A 26,400-nucleotide genomic window follows, 5' to 3' on the forward strand; every position below is an offset into this window, starting at 1 on the left:
CTCGTGACGTGTTCCGTTTCCTTTGAGCCGGTCCAGTAGGAGGGCGTTGCCTCCTAAAGGCTGCAACGCGGGCCTGTGTAGGTAGAGAGTCAAGTTTATTCTCGATCCTGGACAGTTTGTCTGACAGTTGTTTCAATGTGTCTTTGTTTTCCTTAGTCAGTTTTTCCACAGCCGAGACACGGGCCTGCAGTGGGGAAGAAATACTATCTTCATACTGTCGCATATAGTTAGCCATTTCGCCCACACTAGGTCGTGCCATAGCATCTTCTCCCCAGACTAATATTGACAATGTAGGGGCATGTGTTGGTGGAGCACTCTTCACAACCTTCCGGAACATGGATCGGTTGCATTCCACTTCATCAGGATTTACAGGATCTACAATGTCCTGAGGGTGTTTATAAATGATCTCTTGCACAGCTAGTTCTCTAAGGTAGTTAATACCTTTTTCTATAGTGGTCCATTTGCTTAGGTGGCTCATAACATCATCTTTATAGGGATACCTGCTCTTTACAGCTGACAAGAGTCGCCTCCAGAGACTGATACTGTTCGACCTTCTTGGAAGCATCTTATCAATACCACCATCTCTGGACAGGGATCCCAACTGTCTGGCTTCTCTGCCATCCAATTCTATGCTATCTGCCCCATTATCCCAGCATCGGAGCAACCAGGTAATTATTGGCTCACCGTCATAACGACTAAAATCTTTTCTTATATTTCGCAGTTCTTTCAGGGATAAGGAGTGGTAGGTTATCTCTACTTCCGAGTCCGAGTCCTCCTGTGATTGTTCTGCTTTAGAAGGACCTTTCTTGTCCTTCTTGTGTAATGGGCCTTCTTTAAAAAGACGATCAAGGAAACCCCCCTCTGTGTCAGGCCCTGACTCTGACTGAGAGGGGCCCTCACCTGGGTCCCGTGCTGGCTCTGCCTTAGAAGCCTCTGAATCATCATCCTTCACTTTACTAGTTGATTTCTTTCGGTGTTTTCTCCTGGTTACAGGGGCAGCATGATACCTCCCGCTGTTGCTGCACCGACATCTAATCACATAGCACACCAGTAATGCATTCAGGACACACGAAAATAACGACATGCCCTGTTCGAATTTTGCAGGAATCAGCTTGGCAAAAAAGGAGCAGATACTATCAAAATCAGTTAAAAGACGCCCGGTGTGCGCAGCTACGGATTCGCGATCAAAGCTGCCCATCATTGTATCATAGAGATAAGAGATCGGAATAATAACTGCCCGGTTTATCATGACATAAATCAGTATCAAAACCCATACCAAAAAGACACATTTCGACCAGCACGCCCTGTTAAACCACACGTAAGCACTAACACACAGCGCATACGGCAAGTAAGGTATCATTACACATAACTCTAAAACAAGCTTTATAAAGAAAAGAGGTAACACAAGGCTCACAAATAACATTATCATCTTAGCTATCTGTTTTAATTTCCAACCCCTCGTAAATCTCAAAGGAAGAAATCTGATACTCTCTTGGCTGAGCTCTCCGGGTCTCCTCCCACGGGAGCTGGGATTCGACTTATCAGAGCAACCTGTCGGAGCTTCTCTCGAGCCCCACGTTGGGCGCCAATAAATCTGTCACGGTTTAAAGCTGGGCTGGCGATTAAACCTGTGGCAGATGCCCTCTGTTATCCCCCCCCCCTCCCCCCAGAGGGAAAGGGAAAGGGAAAAGGGAGAGAGACTTCTGGGTTGGAAAATTAAAACAGTTTTAATAAACTATAATAATGAAAAAAAAGAATAATAATAATAATAGAAATAATCAAATATATACAAATATATATACAAAACCAAGATTGAGCTCCCCTGAAGTCAGCCACGTCACCACCGGCACTGCAGGGCAGGCTCCGGGAAGGCCCAGGCTGGGCCTAGCGACGGTCGAGAGCTGGATTCAGGGATGCACGGATCGGGATCGGGGGCAGCAGGAAAACAGACGGAGTCCTCCCTGGACACCGGCCATAGCAGAAAGAGAGCGAGACCCTCGTGATCCCCCCACTTTATACCGAGAATGACGTGTATGGGATGGAATACCCTCGTTGGTCAATTTTGGGTCACCTGCCCTGTCTGCTTCCCACTGCAGCTGCGACCCCCCTTCGGCTCTTCACTCGTAAGCAATGAGGAATTCAGTAGTGACCTTGGTTTCTCTCAAGAATAAGTACAGCAAGAGCCTTTCTGCACAACATCCCTACCGGTGCCTCAGTGATAACTACAAACTTCGAGCGTTATCAGTCCTGGAAGCAGACACTGTCTGCAAAAACATGCAGTTAGTTAGAGGAGACTTAGCTGAAAGTAAAAATCACTGAAAGGAAAATCGGCCTGGTTTAGGCCAAACCAGGACACTTGTGAAAGTCAGTGCAGGAGCTGGCTTGCAAGGAGCTGAACTGTTTTTCGAAATAGACCTTTTATGCAGCAATGCAGATGTCAGCGGTGGGAGGCGGCGGGGGGGAGAAGAGTATTCTTGCATCCGTGTCTCATTCAAACTGCATTTCCCTCCTCCCGCTTCCACTTTTCCAGAGGTTGGCTTTGATTCGTAGAGTGGTGACACATGAATCCTAGACTAAAAGGAGACTAAATCATGCTGAACGGGTTTGTTCAAAGGTAGTATAGAAGGATCAACTATAACAACAAATTATGAAGCTAATATATCAAATCCTGTTAAGTTTTAAGTGTAAAGCATTGATCTGCAGATACCCACGACTTGTTCCAAATGGCCACAAAATGTGGCATTTGAAGAACTGTTGCATTTCATTGTAAAGGTAGCTAATGGATGCTGACTTTATAACATGCTTTAGCACGTTAAAACTGCTCTAAAAATAATATTAATACAGAAATAAAATTAGCTTAATTCAGTGATGAAAAAAATCCTAAAAGCTGCCCTTGAAACAGGTTCCTTTATTAAAAATAAGACAGAGCCCCACACAGTCACAGTATAATCCATTTATTAGCATACCTTGTGAGCCATTGGTGTTGATCCAGGGAACAGGACAGTCTTGGCACTTGACTGATTTCAGAGGTACTCAGACTCTGGTTTGTTGAAAGGGATTTTAATAGGAATGAGTGGGCTAGTACACAAGCGACTGTTTCTCCTTGATATGGGGAATTAAATATATTTCTTAACACATAAAAATATAGCCCACGAGATGTGCATTGGTCTGGGTCACAGTGCCTCGTTCCACAAGAAGCGGTCCCAAGTTGGTTACCTACGAGGGCCATTCTGTTCCCTCTAGCTGCAAGAAACTCCCAGAGAGTCTATCAAGATGGTGTTAAGTACCACAGTGCAGTTCATCTCTCAAAAGCTTTCATCTGATTGCTGAATATACACATAAAAATCTGTCTTCAAGTGGTTGATGAATCACTGCAGCTCTTTTTTGGGTGAAGAGATTTCAGGATGTTGGGTTCAGAAAGGAAGACAGACAAAAGGCAGGCCCACCTCTCTTACCCAAGGGATCGCAAATATCCATGCTCCTGGTTCCTCATCAATGCCTCCACTAATACCTTTGAGGAACTGATCTGTTATTCTCTGCTATAAGAGCAAAAGGATTACAAGGGTAATCGACATCCCGTCCAGGTTAATAAACAGCTGCCTGATCAATTACATAATTGGTAGAAATCATCAGAACAGTGTTCAGCTATGGGAAAGGGATAAATCTTTAATCCAGCTTCAGCTGGCCAAAGCCTGGACTGGTGTCAAGACAGGGCTGATAAGGGTACCAGTGCAGGCACTGCAGGTCAGGAAGACACCGGCACCGAGTCAGCCTTTGTGGAGTACTGGGGTATTCCCTCAGAGAGGGATACCTGGAGCACTAACAGCTGCTCCTTAGACCCTTGCCATAGCCATGTGTCTACCCTGCCAATGCTCCCCCCCAGTCACAGCGACATTCCTTTCCTCACATAACCAGCGTGTGCCACGCTGCTATGGGAACTTGTCTCGCAGCATCCACGTGGCACAGTGCAGCCATCAGCAGCAGTGACTGAGCTCTCAGCTCCTGGAAATAGTGTACGTGCATTAGCCTTATCCAACAGACTAATGCTGCGAGGAGGGCTATATCAGCCCTACAGGTATGTCAGCCAAGGCAAAGGTCTGCACAGCTATTCCGGTGCTCCCTGCCCAGAGCTGCATTATGTTGCCCAGCCATACCTATAGCAATCGCTCTGAGCTCAGGGGGGCTGCTGTGCCCGCCTGAGACATGGGGGGAATTAACCTTGGCGGGTTTTCATCCTGTTGTAGCTAGGCTGCCACCAAGACCACGCTAGCAAGTCTAAAGCTAGCTCCAGCATACATACATGATACACACACAGCACGGAAATCACTTACAGCATTGCCTACTATAGAAAATAATACTGAAAATAATCAGCAGATGGCACAGCCTCCCCTGGCAAACTGCATTCAGTTCTGGTTACCCAAGCTTAAAGATCCAGCACAAAGAGAAGACATGGAGAGACAGTCAGCATGTTACCAGATACCTAAGACAGTTTGGGTTGAAGAGAGACAGAGAAGCCACAGTTTTAGAAAAGGGACTATCTCTAGAGTAATGGACAACAGATAATATAAAGCCAGGCCCCTTATTTCCTCTCATAGCTGAGAACACAAGGACAGATGGGATTCAATGAAAACAAAAGGCAATTAATTCAGGAACCATAAAAAGAAATTGTGTGCTATGGAGAATAAAATTATATTCGTTCTCATTGCCAGAAAATATTGAGGCTGAGAGCTTAGTTGGATTAAATAAGGGATTAAACATTTATATGGAAGATGAAGGCTGGTTATATTAAATAGTATTTAAAAAGCTAGGGATATAAACTCTCACGCTTTAGAAAAAGAAGAATCACCAAAGGATAGTGCATAGTGTTTGTACAACACCTAGAGGACCGAGTACTTGTACTTCTGTTTTTAATAATAATTGTAGTAATGCAAGTAATTAATTTAGATGGGCCAAGAACAAAACTCCCCAAAAGGAAAGGCTGTTAAAACTTGTTCAGTACAAACTCACATGTACTATCCTTTGCAACATCTGCTGCTGGCCAACCTTGGGTACAAAATACAGTCCTAGGGCAGCTGAGCACTACTCATCCAACCAGGCAGCTCCAATAAGAGTCAGTGGCAAAGCACCTGAGTTTGGTTTGGGCCACAGTCCCAGTTTAAAACAGTAAAGAGCAATAGCGGTGCTCTGAAACAGGTTAGGACAATTGAGGAGAGTATAGCAGGCTTGCCTACAGTACCAGTAAGGCGCAAAATTAGGTGAAGGAGATCGGATACTTCCTTCCCTCCTCCTGGCTCATGAAGGACTTAGGGGATATTACTTACAAGGATTCTCACAGCTTTCACGGTGACAAGATCTAAGAGAAAGAAATATTTTGACCTACAACATGGGAATTTCAGAAGACAATGCCAGGCCTGTGTCTCACTCATGTTACATGGTAATTTATTCTAACTCCTGAATGGCAACCAGTTAAGCAGGCTTAGGGAAATAACCTCATAGTTTCAATCCTTTGGGTGTTTCTATGCCTGACAGGGTTATAGGTATAAGCTGAAAGATCAAACCAGGTTAAACTAGAGATGTGACAGCACCCAAGGCACAGAAACTCCATTTGAGCTGCTGTAGTATGCTGGCCTGGGGAGGCTGAAGGTAAAAGCCAAATCCCTCCATGTTTCCCAGACAGGTACTGTTGCTGACAGTGTGGAACTTGGCATTTAATCCCCTGCAAGACCAGAGGTCTGTAACATAATTGCCCTTGGTCCTCCTGTCATTTTAATTCCTGGGAGATAAGGAACAGTCTGCAGCTTGTGTCTTAGGGACTCTCTGCTGGCAGCTGTAGGACAACAGAGCCAGCGTGGAGCCCAGCACAGCGCTGCCGAAGGATTGAGCCTGGCACTTCAAACCGGGTTATCAGCACAAGCTGCACTGCAGACATTCAGCCCCTCGAGAAGAGGCATGAACAGATCACATCTGTCTTGAAGGCCAGTTTGCAGGGGTCCTGACATTGCATGTTTTCAGGATTCCTACAATTCTTTTTGAAAATAAAGTTTCCATTGCAGTCCATTGCAGCACTGGTAACCCAACTGGCCTATAATTCCTGGAGAGGGTAAACGGAACTGTTAGTTTAGCATTCACACACAAAAATCAGCCACCTGGCCAGGTCAGCACCTTTACATTAAGCTATTTTATAGAAGACAAATTAAACCTTTAGGCAATCACTACTTATTGAATCTAAGGCAATTTCTAGGACTCTGCTACCACATGCCCTGTAATATGACATTGCTGATCCACAGGCTGTGCTGTCTTCTGTTCTTGGTTTGGTATTACCTGTCATTGCCTACCGTACAGTGCGTGAGTGAACCCAAAACGTGCACATCTGGCCCAAGTTCCAGGTGTCCCATTCTGTATTACTACTCCATGTTCAGGTCCTTGATTATACATCAAAGCTTATTGCCCCTGCTCCTGAGCAGACCTGCCTTCTCTCTGGCTTGTCTACGCACAGCGAGAACACACTGTGCACTGCACAACTGTTAATGCACTCATCACTTCTGTCTATTTTTATATTTTTCTACCTACTAGAGAAGAATAAATTAACTTACAAAAGTGATTAAGGCCTAAGAGGAAGCTCTGTTCATTTGTTTGGATGAGAGGAAACAAAGAAATTGAAGTATTCGACAACCCCTGCTTTCTCTCAGCATTATTTCTGTCCAGGCTGAGAACTAAAGCTTGACGGCCCTGCTTGCATACCCTCGAGTTAAGCCAGTTTACTCCCACTGAGAGGAATGAAAAGAGAAATAGTGCAAAGAAGAGAAGGGAGGAAGCATAGCCCAGAGGTTGCAAGAATAGGACACACTTCAGGAAAGCAGGAAGCTGCTTTGCAGCACACTTACTGTTTTACACCTCAAGCAAATTACTCACTCCCTGTGTTTGTTCTGTATCTATATCCCAGGAGTATTTCCATGTTTCATGGGAGAACTGTGAACACAGAGATATTAAAGACTAACAACACAAATAAAGGGCAGCTAATAACTATGGTGAATAAGGTACCAAGAGAAAGTCCCCGCAGTGCTGTTAAATCATGACTCAATACCTGAATGTCTGAGATTAACAATACATTTGGATTTAAAGAAAAATGTGTCTATTCAGTCTTTTGAGGTCACATTTTAAGTTCTTCATACTAATCATGAGAGCAAGAAAGCTATTGTCTCTTAAAAACGAAGATTTGCTCTCACACCAACAACTGATTCTAGGAGATGCTGCTTTAAGGAAGAAAAAAAAACAAACAAAAAAGAACCACTATATTGAGAAAGCAGCAATAAAACCATAGCATCTGGCAGCTGGAAATGTGTGATACAGGATTATAGCAGGAGGGACAAGCATCTCTTAGCAGGGACAGACACTTCAAAGGGATCACATGGGAGCAGATCTACTATTCAGAAGAGAGAAGGTTCCCCCTAGAGACACGACAGGGAAGGAAAAAAAAAACCCAACTGTCGGCCCGTTCCTCAGCTCAGGTCAAATCTTCTGATTCCTGGAATTGAAGAGAGCTGTTATGAAAAAATACCTGAAGATTTCCACTATGGCAGAGCCTGGTGCCATCTTCCAAGCATCTCGACTCTCCTTGCAGCATTTTTCAAGTATGCAAACATACAACAATGGGAATAGATTTACAGAGGCAAGTTGCTCTCCACTTCTACCATTTCTGTGTGCCAGGGCAAAGGACCAAGTGTGATTGCATTGCAGGACTCAGATAGTCAGAGCCACATAGACTTATCATTCTTACCAGTGTGCACCTGCTTTCTCTGCTCACAGATTACAGACTAAAGTGAAACCAAGACTTTAAAGAATCAGCCATAACTGTTTTTCTCCCAGTTCTACGTTACAGTATTTTCCCAGTGTCCAAAGACAAAATAAATCTCCATCAGTCAGTCACAGGCCAGAAGCCACAGCCTTCTGCTGCTGCAGGGCAAAATGGCCATATGTTGAAGTTCCTAGAGCTCAGACACTTTCATTTTAGCTTGGTCACTTTCTTGATCCAGGGTACATATTTGCTGACCTTCGTGTACACACCGGGGGAATCCTTCCGACCACAGCCGTAACCCCAGGAAGTGATCCCCAAAATGATCCAGCGTCTGTTTGACCTCTGGCACATGAGTGGCCCTCCACTGTCACCTTGGCAGCTGTCCACTCGTTTATCTTCAGAGAGGTTCCCAGCACAAATCATGCGGTTAGTGAACTTCTGCCCGTAACGGACCTCACAGTCTTCCCGTGGGAGAAGAGGCACCACCCCCTGCAGCAGGGTTCTCGAATAGGACTTTCCTGGAACAGAACAGACCAGCAGACCAATTCACGCACAGGCAACGGCAGCGACCTAGAGCAACAGTGCTCCACACAAAAACAGATGTTTGTACATTTAATGTCAAGACTGCAGCACAGAAATAGGCCAAGCTCAGCATCTCTGAACCACCAGAACTTCAGAAAACAGTACTGCCAAGCCAGACCACAAAAAAGAGCTGTAAGATCAAAGAAATGGGGAAGAGGTTGGAAAAAGAGGTTAGATCAAAGGATGAGTCTTACTCCCAGTTCTGCCAACAAGTAGCTTGAACCTTGTTCAATTTATTTCGCCTCTCTGAGCCTCCATTTCCTCCTCTGCAAAACAAGGACAGTGTTTTCTCAAGAGAATAAGTGCAGTAATATTTGTAAAGTGCTCAATCCTCAGAGAAGTTTGGGAAGATATTTGAGAGGCATCCAAATATTACTCAACAGGAGTTCACTTCATCTTTGGCCAGACTTGCCTCTATTTGCTCAAATCTCTTTATTACCCCAGACTTACTCAGAACTTAAGGTTCCCGTGCAATATTAGAGTATGACCTTTCTGTGCCCAAGGTTTATGGTAAGTTCACAAGGTGGTAGGTGACTGCACTTCCCATTGCGAAAGCCGGGTTTGGTGCGTGGGAGGGATTCTAGCCATTAAGCCCCAGTACAGCTTAAGGGAGTTAAGTGGCTAAGTTGCTCCTTGATCCTTCCCAGACACCCCGAAGTGACATGTGCACCTGGCGCAACTGACTCCAAAGGCAAATGTATATTTGCAGTTAAACACTTGGGGTAACAGCTGGGAAGGATTGGTAAGTCCAAAATCAACAGACAAGCTCCTGGGGCTATTTGCCTTTCGACAGCAAGTCTTTCTGAACATATGGCTTTGCCCCAGTCACAGCAGCCCCAGAAAGGCCTCCTTGCCCCAAGCCCTGCATTGCATCTCTGAGCCCAAATGGAGGAGGACTGGGTGGCTGGTTATAAAGCTTTGTTTAGAGTTCAAAGCTGTCTCCAGACCTTGTTAACACATGCATGTCAGGACTCCACCAAGCCCAGCATTTTAAAACATTACCTTGAGAGAGTTAAGTATTTAATAATTAATACTTTCTAAAATATTCCCAGCTCCCTTTTACCTAGGAAGCTCCATAGCAATGTGCTGCAAGAGGACAGGTACAGGCTGTCTTGAACCTAGTGTAGAAATCAGCCTCAGAGCCCAGCTGTCCCTGCAGCAATAGCCAGGGAGATTGAGCAAGGTAGTCTGAGAGAGATTCCTTCCACCTCTAAGCCTCCACTTCACTATTACAGTATCATGAAGAAGGCAGGAGGTCATGGAAACATGGGGGCCTCCCTGAGCTGTACATCGGCTTTGTAGATCAGCTCTGCACAGTCTGCTGCCAAAGGGGTCTGCTGTGCGCAAACATGCATGTAAAAGGGGGAAGAAAGGTGGAAGCATTCGTCTCTCCCACAGCTTCAGAAGGATGCTATGGCAATCAAAACTTCCACCATGAGCAGGCTCAAGAAGCCTCAAAATCAGAAGAAAACACAATGGCACAAAAATCACCTCAGCTCTCTGCTCCTTGACAACATGCGCTGGCATAGGCAATAGGAGCTGTAAGAACATGGCCTTGAGTTGTGCAGACATAAATTAATGGTCCATGTAGACTCCTGAATCCAGACTCCTCCACCTTTCTTGCTCCTCAAAGCCCCCTCACTTACCTGTGTCTCCCCAGCCGGAGATGATGCAGGCTTGCCTGTTGATATCAGACTTCTCTTTCCTATCTGGCAGGCAGACAGGCAGAACGTGGTGATTGAAGGAGAGACAGTGCCCCTCTCTGCCCCGCATCCGGACCACGGCAATGTCATTATCATTGCTGCCGGCCCAGTAGTTCCTGTGGAGGACGATCCGCTCCACGGGCAGCTCCCTCTCAAACTCATCCTTCACGCCTGTGTGGTAATCACCCACCCGCAGCAAGTAGCGCCGCACATCAACACCAAACCTGGAGAAAAAGACACAAGATCTTGATACTCCTACTAAGAGAGCAACAGATTCACGCACATCTCAGTTGCTATGAGACTGAACTACCTCCTCACAAACTGTTAAAACAGTGCCAGCTACAGGACTGTGGGACTTCTTTAGCAGATGTGATAATGCCAGCTGTTGGGATCAATGGGTGTTACATGCACAAGACTTTTTTTTTCTATAAAAAAGGGCTACAACAGTTGCAACGGGCATGTGACCTTATGTTCACAGTTCTTTAAAGCACTGAAGAATGGCAAAATGCTGATTCTCTTCAAGTTGTAAAGCCTCAAAGTTAAGAGGGCGGGTGTAAGCAGTGAAGGATAAAGCAAGCCTATATTGAGTCATCCCCATAAGTGCTCCAAGATCACACACATCATAACCTGAATGTCTTGGTTTAGAAACTTTGCTCATGTGGTTCCACTGGGCTGGGAGGACAGCCTTGTATGAGGTTATCTTGTTCATTGCTGAGTATCCCTCGGGGCTCCCCACTCACAAACGCACCTTTTGAAGCAGTGGGCTGCAGTCACTACCCAGCAGCTGCTGATCAGTGTTGCTCCGCACAGCAGACGATTATCTCGACGAAAACCCTTCAACCGCAGTGAGGCCTGCCATGGCCAACCACCTCTGAAGAAGAAACAGAGGAATAATAGGCGTCACACACACAGGAGCTGTTTTCCTCTCTTCCCATCCACTCTGTCCCATCTGGGCTCAGCTGGTGTGCATTCTCCCCTAGACAGGCCCACAGGTTCAAATCAAGTTCAAAAATCACAAGTGAAAATATATTAATGTATTCAACATTTTCCAGTTCTGGCTTTCCCAGCAATTACAGGGTAGTACCTGAGAGACTTGTTTCCACCTATGATCCTTTTCTTGCGACGGTGAAGCAGGCGCATCCCACACACACCAGACTCTGGACCTGCAAGGCAAAGTTAGAGAGGTTGGGTAGATAGCTTCTGCTTAGGTATCAACAATTGCTGTCACAGAGGCAAATATCATTCACCTTCCACGAGGGCATTAATCCTTATGGTAGTTGACTGCATTGTGTTGTGCATATGGAATTCACAGAAGATTTGATCCCATAGGCTTCCTCAGTTTTGGTGGAGGTGCTTACCTCCAGTATCTGTAGTCTAATGCCAGGAATGGGACCTCAACAGCTATTTCCTCAGTGCTCTAAACCCCAAAGTATGCTCATGGTTACAGCTCTAAGGAAGGGTACAGTGACTTGGCTGTGGGGAAGTTCTGCAGGCTCAAAAGCCTGACATGAGTGGAGCTCCTCAATCTGGAGCACCCTGTGCTCCTAAGAAGAGACAATGAAAACAAGGAAAAAGTAGGACGTGCAAGACAGGACATGCTTATTTTGTAGGTAAAGTTTCAGCCAAAGAAGAGAAGAACTACAGGGAAAAAGCATAAAAGCATGCAGAGATACTACAACTGGAGCCCCAGATTTCTGCATAGAAGAAATGGGCACGTCACCTGTTTTTCTGATGTCTTGGACCTTCTCTTCCACATAGTCACAGATCACACCAGCATCCTCACTGTGCCAGCAGCTGTGAATCCTGGTGTCAGGCCTGACACACTGCCCCAGGGTGTGCTCTCTGCCACTGCATTCTACGTTGTCCAGATGGATGGGCCCGTGGCCTTCGCCAAAATACGCCATTGCCCTGGCTTTTGCTGTACCACTGCAATTAGAGAGAGGGTGGCTAATCTGCAGTAAGCAGGAGACAGGTGAACCTGATGCATCAGCACATTCTAAGAGAAATAATATTTATGTATCACTCCACACACAGTAGTACGGTACTTGCTGAAGGCACTGTGAGAATAGGACCCTACAAGCATACGCAGGTGTGCCAAAACTAAGAAATGAAGCCCCCAGAAACAGGTCCAGAAAGAAGTGATTCCCCCTGAGAGCTGTTTCTGTCTGTAAGACTCATGTACCAGATTTCTCACCTGAATCCCAGTTGCCTGCAAACAACTGCAGCATCTCTGTCTGTCCAGCCATCATCACAGACGCTGCCCCACTGCCCATTCAGGAATACCTCAACCCGTCCTTCCTTGGTGCTTTCTCCATCCACCAGCCGCACAGGAGGCCCTGCAGGAGAAAACACATGGGTCGCTGCAAGCAAAAACATCAGAGTGTGAGGTGCCCAGAACTTGGGTTCTGTAGGAAAAGATGAATCCCAGATAGCAGTAAGCTTAAAAAGAAAAAAAGGATTGTTTCTATATGAAGACTATATCCCTCATTTCACCTGTGTGCTGAATTAGAAGACTACATACATATTAATTTATTTAATACATACTGAAAATCATTAGTGGATCATATTCTGAAAGCTGAGTAAAGAGGAGAACAAGAACAGAAGGAAAGTTATTAACTCCTGAGCCAAGAGTGGACAAGCTTAAACATGCCTTGGAAATAAATCCATTCTATTATAAAACTATTACATTATTCTAGGCAAGAGAAGAGTTCTACATCCAGGAAAACAAAAAAAGTTGGATGACGTCTATTTCAGTAAAAAATGTCTGACACATTGGAAAGTCTCCTGCAGTAGGGAAAGTAGAGAGGATCAGGCCTCATATAAATAAGGAAATCATGCTAACTTGAAATACATTCATACTTTTAATTAAAAGTGTGCTATCAACACAAGAGAGTGCACGTTTCCACACAACAGCCCCTCACATCTGAAGTCCTCTTGTCTTGGCAAGGTGTGACACTAATGTAACTGCATCAGTTTCCTAAATGGTCTAGTTAAAGGGGTCCTATGTACCTGCAGACATGGGGCTCAGGCATCTCATCAGTGAGCAACGGCACACTAAGGCAGCCACCATTGCTTAGCCCCTCAGGTTTGTTTTAGAAACTGCCCACACAATTCTCTCCACTTTCAGTTTCTCTACAGGTCTGGCTGTACGTCTGGTGGAGCCACATCTACCTCAAGATAGCCAAGTCTCATTCCTAGGAGTCCTTCTCAAAAAGCAGTCCCCTCACTGAGACAGCACAGGGAAAACTCCCACATCTGCCAGAGCTTCCAGAGGAACAGACCAGCAAGTGGCACTTCCCTGCTGTCCAGGGCAAGAGGCAAGGTGAGTTACCCAGGCTGCCGTCCATGACTGTGTTGCTCTCGCGGGAACAGCGGACTCCCACATCCTCAGCATGTGAGCAGTCATGCTGCCCCCAGTTGCTGTGGGGACAGTCCAGGAGGGACAGCTCTGTCCCCACACAAGCCACATCATCCAGTAAGATAAAGCCTTGGCCAGCAGCATAGTCCCCTTCAGAGGCCAGGGTAGCAGGACCACTAGAGGAAGGAAACAGAACATAACATCAGATTCATTAAAACTCATTAATTCCACAGAGGGACCCAAGCTCAGACCCAAAGGGAAACTCCCCTGCAGAGCTCAGCTGTGATATCAGTGGCCTCCTGACCTAAACCACTCAGTGACATGCAGAATGGCAGCCAAGCAGCTTGCACATCTCACCAGCCTCAGTTTTCAGGGAGGCCCACTCAGATCAGCCCATTTTCTAGTCTCTGATCAAAGGCACAGTCAAAGTAGCACAGAGGGCCAGCTATACCACAGAGGCTGCTTTGCAGATGTGACACCAGGTACCATCAATTTGAGGAGGGGCTAGCAGAGGAGGCATCAAAAATACCAAGACTTAACTAATTCTACTTCCTTTCATAGGAAGCATGTACCTGGAATTGAAATGCAGAAGGCTGCAAACTTTTAGGTGCTACAAAAGATGACAAACACAGTATGTAGCTGAAATCAAAGGGAAGAATTTAGTTTCATCCTTTTTTCAGTCTATAAAGCTGAAATTTTACAAGGATACCCTAATCATACTAAAAAATCCACAAAAAAAAAAACTTTACTGGCTCCAAAACTAGAGTATCCTGATTTTAAATCTTCCCCAAAACCACACCTGGAAGGACAACAGTTCAGCAATGGGCTGAAAGAAAAGCGTTATGAAAATCCCTAATACCACTCTTTTTTGCCCTGATGGTCTTCATTCAACTATTGAAACAGGTGATGTGTTTAGCTGACAGAGCAGAGGGGGTGGCAGTCCTGAGCTGATACACCTGCAAATTTAAGGAGCACTGAGAGAAGTTTCTGACTTTGGTGAGGGGTTCATAAAGACAGTATCAAGCCTGTTACCTGCTTTCAAAACAGGCCGAGGCAAGAGATAATAAAGATTTCTTTTTCCCTGGGAAAGGATGTAGATATCTATTAATCTTTTCTGAATAAAGTTGTATAATGGTAATAACTCTTCTAACAAAGACAGCATTGAAGGATTAAGGTCCAGCCTAGCCTAGTGAAGGGGGATGGAATCTAATCCCTGAAATTAGGAAGCACAGACATGAGACACTCTCAGTCCTACCTGAAGCCCAGCTGCCTGCAGACCACCTGGGCACCAAGGTCTGTCCAGCCATCATCGCATACTGTGCCCCAGTCTCCGTTGTAATAAACTTCTACCCTGCCTTCGCTGGGGCTGCGGCCACCAGCCAGCCTGACAGTGCCATCTGCAAGGGGTAGGAGACGGGAAGATCAGCACTCAGCAGAGGAGAAAAGAACCAGCCTGTGCTCCACTGCTGAAGTCTCTGTGCCACCCATGAGTGAAAGAAACCAAAGACACAGATATCTGTGGGTACTCAAAAAACAAACATTCCTTGCTCTCAAACATGCCCATCTGTCTGGGGAGGATTCACCTCAGCCTTTCCATGCCACCTGTGGAAAGCCATGGGAACACCACCAAGCCTGGCTCTGATTCATTCCCACCTGCTACTTGCTCTCTGCCTCCACACCTGGCAGCCCTTGTGGGAGCCATACACAGGATCCTGAAACAGAGGGGCTATCTGCTGAGCAAGCCCTGTAATAAGGGAGTGAGACTGGCTACATCTGACTGGCACAGAGCTGTAGGTCTGTACCTGTGAAAGGGTCACAGGAGACCCCAGCATCTTCAATGTGGTCACAGTTCTGCTGTCCCCAGTCACTCTTCTTGCACTGGTCAAGTGAGAGTTCATTGCCCGAGCACTCCACTTCATCCAGCAGGATTGGGCCAGATCCCTGCCCATAGTGAGCCCACGACAAGGCTTTCGGGTTCCCACTGCGGACAGTACAGACACATACGCTCAGTAAGGAGGGTCACAGTCTTGTGCCCTCAGAGTCTACCTTGCACAGGGACTCTCCTACGCTAGGCTAGCATCCTCACATAGATAATCTGATAATTTCCGACACAGTGGTGTTGCCTACTGCTAACCAAAATACCTTATTGGAAAGTTGTAACAAGACCTTCCAACACATAACAAAAACGTGCCCACAACATGAACAGTTCAGACACCTGGGGAGTCCCGAGGACAATGATGTTTCAATCTCAGTGACAGGCAAAAAACTCCCAAAGTTTGAGGGATCTCAAACTTGAATCATCTATTGTAAGCAGTTCTGGAGAGATGTGATTTTCAAGAATGCTCAGTATACAACAGCTCCCATGCTAAGCGCTGAATGGCACACAGGAGAGTGAGGTGTGCTCTCTTGCTTTACTGACTGAAGAGGATAAGGGCAGTTAGTGAAACTGGAGGTGTTTAAACTTAACCAAGTGAACAACTGCAGTTCACATATGGAAATCACCATGATAAGTTATCACTGAGGCCAAGAAGATTTGCATTAGGACGTGTGCAAAAATAGTGAACAGGGATAGACACAAACAAACCTTAGATGGGGATGCGCCAACTCTTTTTTTCACAGCATAAACCCATAAAACTGACAGGAATTAAGTACAAAAACCCTTTATGGGATGATCACTCCAGAATTATCTTTCCCAGGGTTTATGTGTACCTCCTATAGAAAGGGCTGGTACTATAGTGAAGGGACATGCTCTCACGTTCTTCATTCTGCCTACCTCTGTTACTACTCCACAATGTACAGCAGGAAAATTACCTGAGTCCCAGCTGCCTACAAACTACTTCAGCATCCCGGTCGTCCCACTGGTCGTCACAGATAGTACCCCACTTGCCATCATGGTAAACCTCCACTCGCCCTTCAAAGCTCTCCTTTCCCCCAACTAAACGCAGGGGAGCACCTACACCTGTGCTTCAAGAAAGGGAAAGAGAGCACAACAGAGCAAGACAAACACAAAGCACATCCAGCAGCTCTTGGGATGCTCTTGTCCCACCCTACCACATCCTCCCCTCTAAGGTTCCCAGAAGGATCCATGATTGCAGCCCACAGTATGGATTGCTGGTGGTCCAAGGATGGCTGTTTAACTGGCTGCTACAGTGACTAGGACTTTGCTGCCTGTAGACAAAAACCTGGTTTGATAAAAAGGGGATGTGGTCATAAGCAACAGCCATCTTTCAATGATTGTAGAAGTATGCCCACTCTGAGTATTTGGGATTGGGAAAGGATGGATAATTTTCCACTGGAAGGAAGATAACCACCTGTATAGCAGGTGAAAGAACACACTACAATGATTTACTCTCCACAGCTTCACGACCTTAGATTTTACATCTTATAAGCGACACTGACGCAAGAAACATGGAGAGAACCTCCCCTGGAGATTTACCTTCTGGAGGGACACATGTTACCATGGCACTTCCCTGGTTACAAGCTCCTGCCACAGCTTCCCGATAGCCACACTGCAGCAGGGCTTTCTCATCCCCATGGCAGTTTGCTGACTGCAGGTGCAGAGGAACAGTCCACAGTCCGGGATGACTCTTCTTCCCAGCTGTGCCGATCTCACTGGTACAGAGAAAGCAACAGAGCAATGAAATGCCGTAGTACAGCTTGATTTACAAGTTCCCCTCAGTTCTTGTGACTCTCTAGCCCAGTTGTGGCATTTGACATCACAGTGAGCCCAGTTGATTGGGAGTGCCTAAAGGAGTGGCTGTTCACAGTCTAATGGGAAAGCGCAAGCAAGCACAAAGCACTTCCCACCATCTAACCCATTTCGTCTACCTACTTACTGCAGAGTTGATCTGGTCAGAAATGGCACCCTCATTTGAGAGTGATGAACAAACCCATAAACAGATTATATAAATAAATATCCATATCACCTTCTTCCTTCTCTGTGGTCCTTATCTCCTTGCTATTTGGAATTTTGAAGGTCCAAATCCCAGATTCCCAAAGCGGGTTCGCACTCTCAAAGTTGCTGTTAGATCACTACAGTAACTCCAGCTGGTAATACTAAAAAGGGGATACGATCTCACAGCTCACTCATCACAGCCTGGAGCACCAAGCAGAAGCTACTGCTTTAAAAAGTTCTTGCAAATGCTGATTGGGGTTGGGCATAGCCACAAAAAGAAAATAGTAGGAAAGGCCCCTGGTAAGTGGGAAATCAGCTCACAAAACAAACTCCTCTTCCCCAGCCAACACACCATGCCAGAGGGACTGTAACCACAGAGGCTGTTCTTTCAAAGGCCACATGAGTCTGTAACGCTCACAAGTGGACTGAGGTTCCCACCTGAGACCTAGTTGCCTGCAGACAACACTGGCATCCCAGTCAGTCCAGCGGTCAGCACAGATGGTGCCCCAGAGTCCACTGAAGTACAGCTCCACACTACTATCTTCAGCCAACCGCACAGCACCTTCCAAAAGGAAAAAAAAAAAAGCTGCTATTTTCTGATGGAGGTTTCAGATCAGCAAGTCTTGAACTTGAACTGCACTTGGCTTTTTTCACCCTTGTTTTGCTGGTGCTGTCACTAAAGTGACTTGTATGAAGGAGCGCAGGACATGGCACCTTCCCAGTTCCAGCAACAGCTGCTCGGGAACATGGCTGGTGCTATGTCCTTTCCAAAGCCATGGTAATATCAGCAGGAAACAGCTTCTGCCACAGCTTCTGGATTCTCCTTCTGTGAAATGGGGATGATTTTACATGCTACCTTGAAAAGGTGTATGGAAATGGCAGGCTCTCTAATTCGTTCTGATACTCCACTGATTTATTTTCCATCGACCACCTCGCCTATGAGAGTCACTGTTGCTACAGCTAGATGTTCAGTAACAGCAGGTGAATCCTCTTTAATTTCTCTAAGAAAAGCAAGTGCCAATGTAAATGCCTTTTCAATTCCCACTGCACCACAATTATCTACCATTGTTTTGAAAGCACATCTCCTAGCTCAGTTAAGTATTGGGAGACGGCTACACCTTCTATCTGTAGTACCTCAATGCAGGCACACAGCACAACTACACTTGCATCCTTCACATTAATGAAGCCATCTTTGAAAGCACTTCCACTGGCAAGGGAAAAGACTTTATCATTTCAGTTATTAAACTGGTACTTCACCTGTTCTGCAACATGTGGGAAAAGCAAGGAAGGTCAGAAAACAGAAGGACAAACAAAACATTTTCAATAATGTTGCACTGGCGTCAGTGCATTGAGAGACCTCAGCTCCCTTGCATGCCTCAAAGTAAGCAGCAGTCCTTGTGTCAGCACTGTGAGGAATTTTAAAACAAGCCTATGACCTGCCTTGCCACAGAACATTTACAAACTTAGCCACAGAAGATTTTTTCCTTGTTATATTTGAACTGCTACACTTACATGAGGAGAACTCTGATATGGACACTTAAGGAGCAGGAGTGGGTTGTTTTCCACATAACTTAAACTGTTTTCAAAGTGGCATAAGTTAACAGTAAAAAAAAAAAAAAAAAAAAAAAGAGGTCTCCTTGTATGAGAATAAAAACATCTATACAAGGCATTATGGCTACAGCAGCTTAAATCCACCCCCTACTATATACAGACGTTCTTCTCCCACACAGGCTAGCCTCTAAACCTAATTATTTTGACAATTTGGGACAGTTATTGTACTGTGCTTCTTTCGCAGGGTGTCCCAGCTGCTGCTTGCCAGTCTGTGCAGCACACATTTCTGGCCTGAGCCCCCCAAAATAGTGCAGCCCGGGTGCTGGCAGAGACACACAACAGCCCTTACCTTGGTTACAGTCGCAGTTAGCCCAGCCGATGGCCCCTGACGCAAGCCGGTAGAAGCACCAGGGTGTAGTTCCCCCGTCCGGGTTCCTGCAGTGGTTGTGGTCCCCCAAGCCACGGTCTGGGTACTGCTGAACGTAATCAGGGAACTCTGCCCAGTTGAGACACTCTGCCCCAGCCTCCGTGACTGCCAGCGAGCCATTGTAGTACCCAAGAGGTCCGACACCACACATGCTGGATGCTGGGCATAAGAAGGGAGCTGTTAGCATCACTTAAGGAATCACACACTGAGGCTCAGACAATGCGGGAGATACCAGCTGATCTCCTGAAACACCTCCCGTGTCTGTAGTCTTGATTGCTACTTGCTTGATTTCAATTCTACCACTTTTCAAGGCAGCTGCTTGAAGAATGTTTATCATATGCACTATATAAAGAACCAAATTGATCTGAATGTCATGAACTGCCCAGATAGACCTTTGAAATGTGTTAACTCTGGGCCCAAACATAGACAATTTGAACCGGTTCCCATTACCATTTATTTCAATAGATGCTCAAGCAGCACTTGAGCCTGGCACACACTCCACTTCCTTCCCCACCTGCTTTGGCACCTGAATAAGATACTCTTAAATTTGATCCTAGGCTCTTTAGAAGATTAATTGCCTGTCTAAATTGTTTGAAACTGAGAAGAGTTTAAAATTAGCTATAATTTCATTCCGTAAATCAGGAAGGTGGGAAATTACATTGTATTTCATTGTATGTATGTTCCCTATACACATTAGCATATCACCTGGCTTATCTGAACTTGGCCAATGTATAGGAAGTGAAAGGGAACCTATTTTGGGGGGAAGTGCTGGTGCCAATGTTTCAAGCCAGTGCCCATGTGAAATATCTCATGCAAAGAAACCCCAACAATTAATTTAATATGGTCATTAACAAAAGTAGAAAACTCTCCATTCGTGACCCTGAAATAAGAAAGAAGGAAACCAGAACCAGATTCTGTGGGAGGGGAGGGGGGGCGTTTTAGAGTGCATAACATTGGAAGAGCAGAGTCAGAAAGGGGTAAGAGTTACAGCTCTATTCACTGAATAAACAAAAAGAAGCCAACACTTTCAGAAAACCCTTCTGCCATAAAGACACGTAGGGCAAACAGCAAGGGTACAAAGAAACTTTGCCTCATGCCATTTGCCTTCTAGACACTGCCAAGCCCAGACGGGGTAAGTGAGAGCTGAAGGTTAACTGCAAGGTACAAAACCGAGAAACAGTTACAGGTAGGTGTCTGGAAAACACACCGTGCGCTTTGCATCAACTGGGACCCTCAGAGGGGGGCATTTGAGAATTCAGTAGTTATTAGAGTGGAGGAAAGGTGAGTGTGCAGAAAAGACTGAGGCAGAGAAAGAGATGAAAGGAAAAGAACATGTGGGAGGAGTAGAGAACTGCAAGAGTATTAGACATGAAGAAAAGAAAGTGGTCTAGCCATTTGTGGGAGGGAGATAAACAGACATTGAGGCAGGAGAAAAGATTGAAGAAGTGATGGAAAGAAAGGAAGAACACCAGGTAGCGGTGGTTCATCGTACCTATGGCCTCAGATCACCACTGCAGGAAAGAATCTGCCCGATGACGGAATTAACAACTTCTTGTTCTTACCTGCACTCTGCAAATGGTTTTGGTTGGGCTGGGATCCCAGGAAAGCCTGGGAAAAGAAACAGAGCAAAAGCAGACAGATGATTATCCGATGAAATAAACTTGGGCATGTCCTAAAAGCAGCTCAGCCTTTTGCCGCTTTAGGCAAACACACCCTAGTAACCAGCCTCTTCCCCACTCTCCCCATTGCTCCTCTTCAAATCCAATCACAGCTCTGCCCACTAACAACAAAATGAGTAATTACTGGCCTGCAGAGATATACCCTTGATCTTAGCACTATGTTACAGGGCTCTGCTTGTTCTTTTCCAGTAGAATTGGAAGCCTGAGTGAGATGCCTATGGAAAGAAAAGCTAAAACAAAAATCATTGTTACCAGTAAGAAAAATAATGAATAACTACTCATTCTCACTCCATTTATAGGGCAAGCCATCTATGGCCACAGCAGCAAACAGAGATATATCTACGTGATGGGATGATGCCCCCAGGGATCCCCACTAAAATACTAATAAACATCTGTGTACAAAGTGAGAAACACCTAAAGAAGAAAATCCAACAAAACTTTTTGAGAATTTTGTTTTTAATACATGAGAATATGATATGGCCTATGGTATTATTATCCAAATGGGGTTAAATAGCTAAGAACAAAAATATATGAAACAAAGCCCTCAGAATTCCAGCATCCTGTGCAGCTCCAAAACAGCATTTCCTCTTATAGGCAGTGTTTTTGGTGGTTATAACTTGACTGCTGGCTGAGAGATAGGGATCTCCACTCAACACCATTACATGGTATGCAGGCAGGTGCAAGATCTTCACAGACCCAGAGTGAAAAGAAGAAACTCTACATGCTTCTGCTAGCTCCTTGTAGTTTAATTCATTTCTAAATACTTTTTAATGAACATTTCTAATACTTTTATATGAACAAGAAGTTGTAATTCACAGAGCAGAGGTGTGCATATAAAGAATGCTAACTATTGGAAATGTTTCTGTTTCTCTTCAAAATGCAATTATTTTGCTTCTCTCAGCTTCACCTCTCCCTGGAAAAAGGGAAGAGCAAAATTTGGAATTAAACCAAATCCACCTCTGGAATGAGCAGAGATGGTTCCCATAGATACCTGACAAGAATGACACCTACTCATGGCAGATGTTATTTTCAAATCAAGCTTATGAATATGGTCCAGTAGGTGTTGACAACCATGGCCAAGCTCCAGCATCACCCTCTAGATGTCAGAATATGACACTGCATACTGAAGAAGAATTCCTGACATGGTTCAGAAACAGCAGATCAGGTCTCAGGTGTGTATGCACAGGGGGATACACAGATAAAACAGCATTTAACTGAAAAACCTTTTTCAGCCAAAAATCCATCTATCTGCATGTATCAGGCTGTTGCAAGTCCACATAAAGGTTTGTGAACCAACAATGCTGAAGGACTTATCGGAGAATCTCAAAGCTCTTTGCAAAGAGAGGAAAGTGAGCTAAGCTACACTTTTGTGACTGCACCAAACAGGTGACTGAGCCATAATCCAGGTCCCCTGACTCCTAGCTTTTAGCGTGCACCTGCACACACATGTAAGCCTGCAGGTGACAGAGAGATGGGTTGGACAAATAACAGGCTGTATATGAAAGCCTGAACCTGCTCTTCTTGGAAACTGACCATAAACAGAAGAACTGCAGTCCAAGTAATATGCTTCCCTCCTAATGAAAGATTAGTTGCTGCCAGTTCTCGTAGTGGCTTCCAAAATCCCCCAACACTGACCATCACTGCCACCAAATCTTGGTGCAAACAGACAGTGCTGCAGTCACTTTATAGCCGCAGGTCCAGGTGGCTATAAATCATCTGTCCACAACGGCAATAGGGGTAATCAGTCAATCATCAAAGAACAGGAACAAAGGATCTCTCCTGCCAGGGTCACTGCAGTGCTTGAGAAACATAGGAAACCTGAGCCAAAGCATCTGCAAGCCCTTGTGCATCCCGCTTTCCTGCTTTGTTTCCTTTTCTGAATTTCATACGCACAATGAAATAAATCCCTCCCCAAGCCCCCAGCCCTTCACAGAGACCACAGCTGCCTAGACGCTTTGGAAAACATATTCAAGTAATAAAAAGATCCACTTACAGTGAGGATATTAAAAGAGCCATGTGACTTCTTACAAGCAGATAGAAGAATAACCATTTCTTACCTCCACGCATCTGAGACAGGACAACAAACTCGCGAGCTCTACCAGGAGCCCGAGTACGTTGGGGATCTCCATCCCTCCTCTACAAAGCGGGCAGAAGCTTCTTCAAGCACCACCTTCTCGCTCAGCTGCCGGGCTCAGCGGCTGCCTCCTCCCTGGGCTCCGCAGCTGGGGCTCCCCAGGAGCCGGGCACTAGCCGCTCTGCGCTGGGGGCAGCGGGGTGCCTCGTCCATTTCTACGTAGGGAAAGGGATGGAAGGGAAGGGATCAAAGTTCCCAGCAGCATCTTAGAATTTCACTTTCTCCTTCCTCTCCCTGTCTCTTCTCCTTGATTCTTCTCTTCGGAAAAGGGAAAAAGAGGGGAGAGAAATAAGGGAGGAGAACATGCCCCAGAATTTCTCTAGCACCCTTAAAAACAGGAGGAGGCAAGCGCAAGCGGGTGGGGCGCAGCCCTCAGCCCCCTCCCTCTCCCTCAGCCTCTCTCCGTGTCTGGGTACAGCTTCTCCCCGGTGCCAGCCTCCGCCTCTCCACCCCTGCCTGCCCAGCCGCTCTCCGCTCCTGCAATGCCTCCTTCCCCCGGCTGCCTCTGCCTTCTCTCCCCGAGGCACCAAGGCTACAGCGACGGTGGGGAGCTGGGGCTGTACCCCTCCGCAAAACCTCCAGCAACAAACTGGGAAAGGGAACAGCTCGTGCGCGCACGTTTGCCAGAGATTAGACTTGTTGGAAGGAATCTGGACTTTATCCCTCCACCACTGCCTCCTCCATTAGCTGCTTGCAGCTTCCTGAGGTCAAACTCTCCTCAGATTTGCACCCAGGTAAACGGGACCCAGAAAACCTTAAGTGAAGCAGATTCCAGATCTCCCCATGGAAAACCCACAGGCGGCACAGCCCTCTCCAGGGTGCATTCCCACTTTTCAGCCCTGCATCTTGCCCTTATGCACATTGCCTCCAGAGATCTTTTCCATCAAGTGTCTCCTTGACCTTGGGCTGTAAAGTTAGTCGATTGGCTAGGATGCTTTTCAGAGGGTTGATCAGTATTGTATTGCTATGAACAATCCTATGGGCTTCTTTTAGTGTTTTCAGCTTACTTCTGCTTCACATAAATTAGGGTTAGAGATACAACAAATGCTTAAACATTATTAAATCTAAGAAGGGAATTGGTCAATTTGAAGCTGTTCAATCTTGGAATTTTTTTTACACGTTCCCTGTTCCCTGTGCTGCTCCTCAGAGTTTCCTGTATTTATATTCTAATTTTGGAGGGATTAACTCCTGGTGTTCTGCAGCACGAAACATGAAGGTCATCTTAAGAAATGAGCTCACTTCTGGCCAAGCCTGCTGAGCAGCATTTCCAAAGACACCTTCGGCATAAAAACAAGGAATAGGCTGATAAAAATCCATTGGCTTGACAAAAAGTGTCTTTTTTTCTTCCCTCACTTATTGCCCATTACTCACTTCACATGACAGTTTTGTGTTGCCTCATCCTCAGTCACTCATCAAATGCGAGGAAATTCCACTACATGCTGGATCTTTTACAGCAGTCACTGAGTGGTAGGAGGGAGCCCTTTCTGGAGTGGATTTGTACCACAGTGCATTCTGGACATGGTGGATTTGGCCAAGAATTGCACTCAGTTAATTAGGAGCAAATCTCCTATATCCTTGTAGCAAGGGAGATGATCAGGGCAACAGAGGATGGAAATAGCTTAGATGCTACAGCATGTTGTAACTCTCAGGCAGCACTGGCAAAAAGAAGAAAAACAAAATTAAAAGATGTGAGTGTGCTGGAATTTAGAACCACTTACTCCAGTAAAAACACAAGGAAAGGATATACTGGAGGCAGGAACAGAAAATGTAGCAGCATTCAGAGAAATCTGCTCCTTAGACAGGAGAGGCTGTTGATGCCGCTTCAGAACTCCCATAAGATGCTCACCTATTCAGCCCTTTAGACCTGAAAAGAAACAGCTGTGTTCAGCCTCTGACATGTACTAACAGGGTTTAAAACCTCTAGCAAAAGCCTATACAGGATTTCTCTCACAGTAGCTTGTTAGTTGCTTCCCTCTCAAGGCAAGCCTTCCCTAAATAAAGCGGTTTCCTAGATAAAGTGATTTTAGACGAAACACAGACCAGTGCACCAAAAGCAACAGAAGTCCAAGTCTGGTATTCAGTTTCTGGAGGAATGACAAACTGTGCAAAGATGTAGTGGGTTTTGCAGTTCTTTCCTCTGTGGAGGGTCCTCTTTTGGAACTATTTCCTTCTTGCCAAGACTCCCCCTGGTTTTCTGGCACGTGCAATGACATTTTCTTGAGAGGTGGATCTCAGATTCTCAAAAGCTTCTCCCCAAGCTGGAGAGGAAGACCAAGAAGAAAGTTATACCAGTATTAACTATGGCAGTTTAGATAGGTAACATCTAGATAAGGTAAAACATAACTTGAACTTTCTTGTGTGGGCAAGTTTGAAGTAGTTTTAAATCTCGAAGTCCACTATTTAACATAAATCACCTTCTCACCCCGATACAAGGCAGTTCTACAATAATAAGTCTATGATTCCCTACAGAGTCTTTCTGTCTTGATTTTTCCAGATTATTCTGTATTGACCCTTCTGAACAAGAAGTACCAGCTTCGAAAGTGCTCTTGGCTTCCTGGAATTCAACCTATTTCTCCTGAACTGGCAGGACTACTATTCATTGAAACCAACTGAAACATCAATGTTTCCTCCATAAGAGATCTTCAGTGAAAGCCTAAAAAGAGGGGTAGTTAATAGCAATCATACCCAGAGCTGGTATAATACTCAAGCTGTAAGGAACAGTAGTAAGATCAAGGAATTCCAGCAGATTTGTTTAAATCCTGTAAATCTGACTTAGTAGGGTAGAACAGCTAGTGAGCTTTTGTTTAATTCTTTCCTCACCATGCAACCACATACCGGTCTCTGCAGCAATGTTCTTAACCAGCCGGCTGCGCACCAGAACCCAGTTTTCTTCTATTCCTCAGCAACAGCATCATGGGGTGGTACAAGCCCTGCACTCAGAGAGGACCATGTCATTCACTGCAGTTATGCAGGTGAACTATTAATGGAATGACCCCCAATATGAGCGTGTCACAGAAGGCATTTAAACACCCAATATAAGCTTAACAGTGAGATATGGGGAAATGGCAGCAGCTCAAATTGCCAAGTAGAATCAGTAACTGGAGGTTATTTGGTTACACCATGGGATCCTGAGCCAAAAGAACTGCTAGAGTACTTTTAAAAGAAGCACTGTAAAACTTGGGTGCATCTGAAAAGCATTCATTTTCCTTTCTTCTTCCTCCAAATAAATGCATTCCTTTAAGGACTGGAAAACCTTAGCATAGTGATTTTAAGCTT

General features: G+C 45.5%; 1 protein-coding gene across 4 annotated transcripts; it reads right to left on the minus strand.

The window, feature by feature from the left end:
• On the minus strand, nucleotides 1–26,081 carry LOC137662414 (neurotrypsin-like). Of its 4 annotated transcripts, XR_011048000.1 has the most exons (18): nucleotides 25,960–26,081; nucleotides 24,496–25,382; nucleotides 23,048–23,382; nucleotides 20,874–20,919; nucleotides 19,234–19,470; nucleotides 17,772–17,895; nucleotides 16,875–17,050; nucleotides 16,250–16,397; nucleotides 15,241–15,419; nucleotides 14,694–14,835; nucleotides 13,412–13,614; nucleotides 12,275–12,416; nucleotides 11,801–12,006; nucleotides 11,165–11,243; nucleotides 10,829–10,951; nucleotides 10,024–10,304; nucleotides 7,559–8,313; nucleotides 1–73 (listed from the first exon to the last, which is right to left on the minus strand). XR_011048000.1 is itself a non-coding variant. In XM_068398811.1 (17 exons), exons 3-17 carry the CDS (start codon nucleotides 23,117–23,119, stop codon nucleotides 8,003–8,005), a joined length of 2,469 nt encoding a protein of 822 aa, XP_068254912.1. In that variant the 5' UTR covers nucleotides 23,120–23,382; nucleotides 24,496–24,779; nucleotides 25,960–26,081; the 3' UTR covers nucleotides 3,040–8,002. The 4 variants fall into 4 exon arrangements, 3 of the variants coding, with proteins under 3 accessions (XP_068254912.1, XP_068254913.1, XP_068254911.1); XM_068398811.1 differs by lacking the exon at nucleotides 1–73 and having other exon boundaries at nucleotides 3,040–8,313; nucleotides 24,496–24,779; XM_068398812.1 differs by lacking the exon at nucleotides 1–73 and having other exon boundaries at nucleotides 3,040–8,313; nucleotides 23,048–23,377.
• Between the last annotated feature and the right edge of the window lie 319 nt (nucleotides 26,082–26,400).

This window comes from Nyctibius grandis, chromosome 4, assembly GCF_013368605.1.
Source record: "Nyctibius grandis isolate bNycGra1 chromosome 4, bNycGra1.pri, whole genome shotgun sequence".
Classification (NCBI taxonomy): domain Eukaryota; kingdom Metazoa; phylum Chordata; class Aves; order Nyctibiiformes; family Nyctibiidae; genus Nyctibius; species Nyctibius grandis.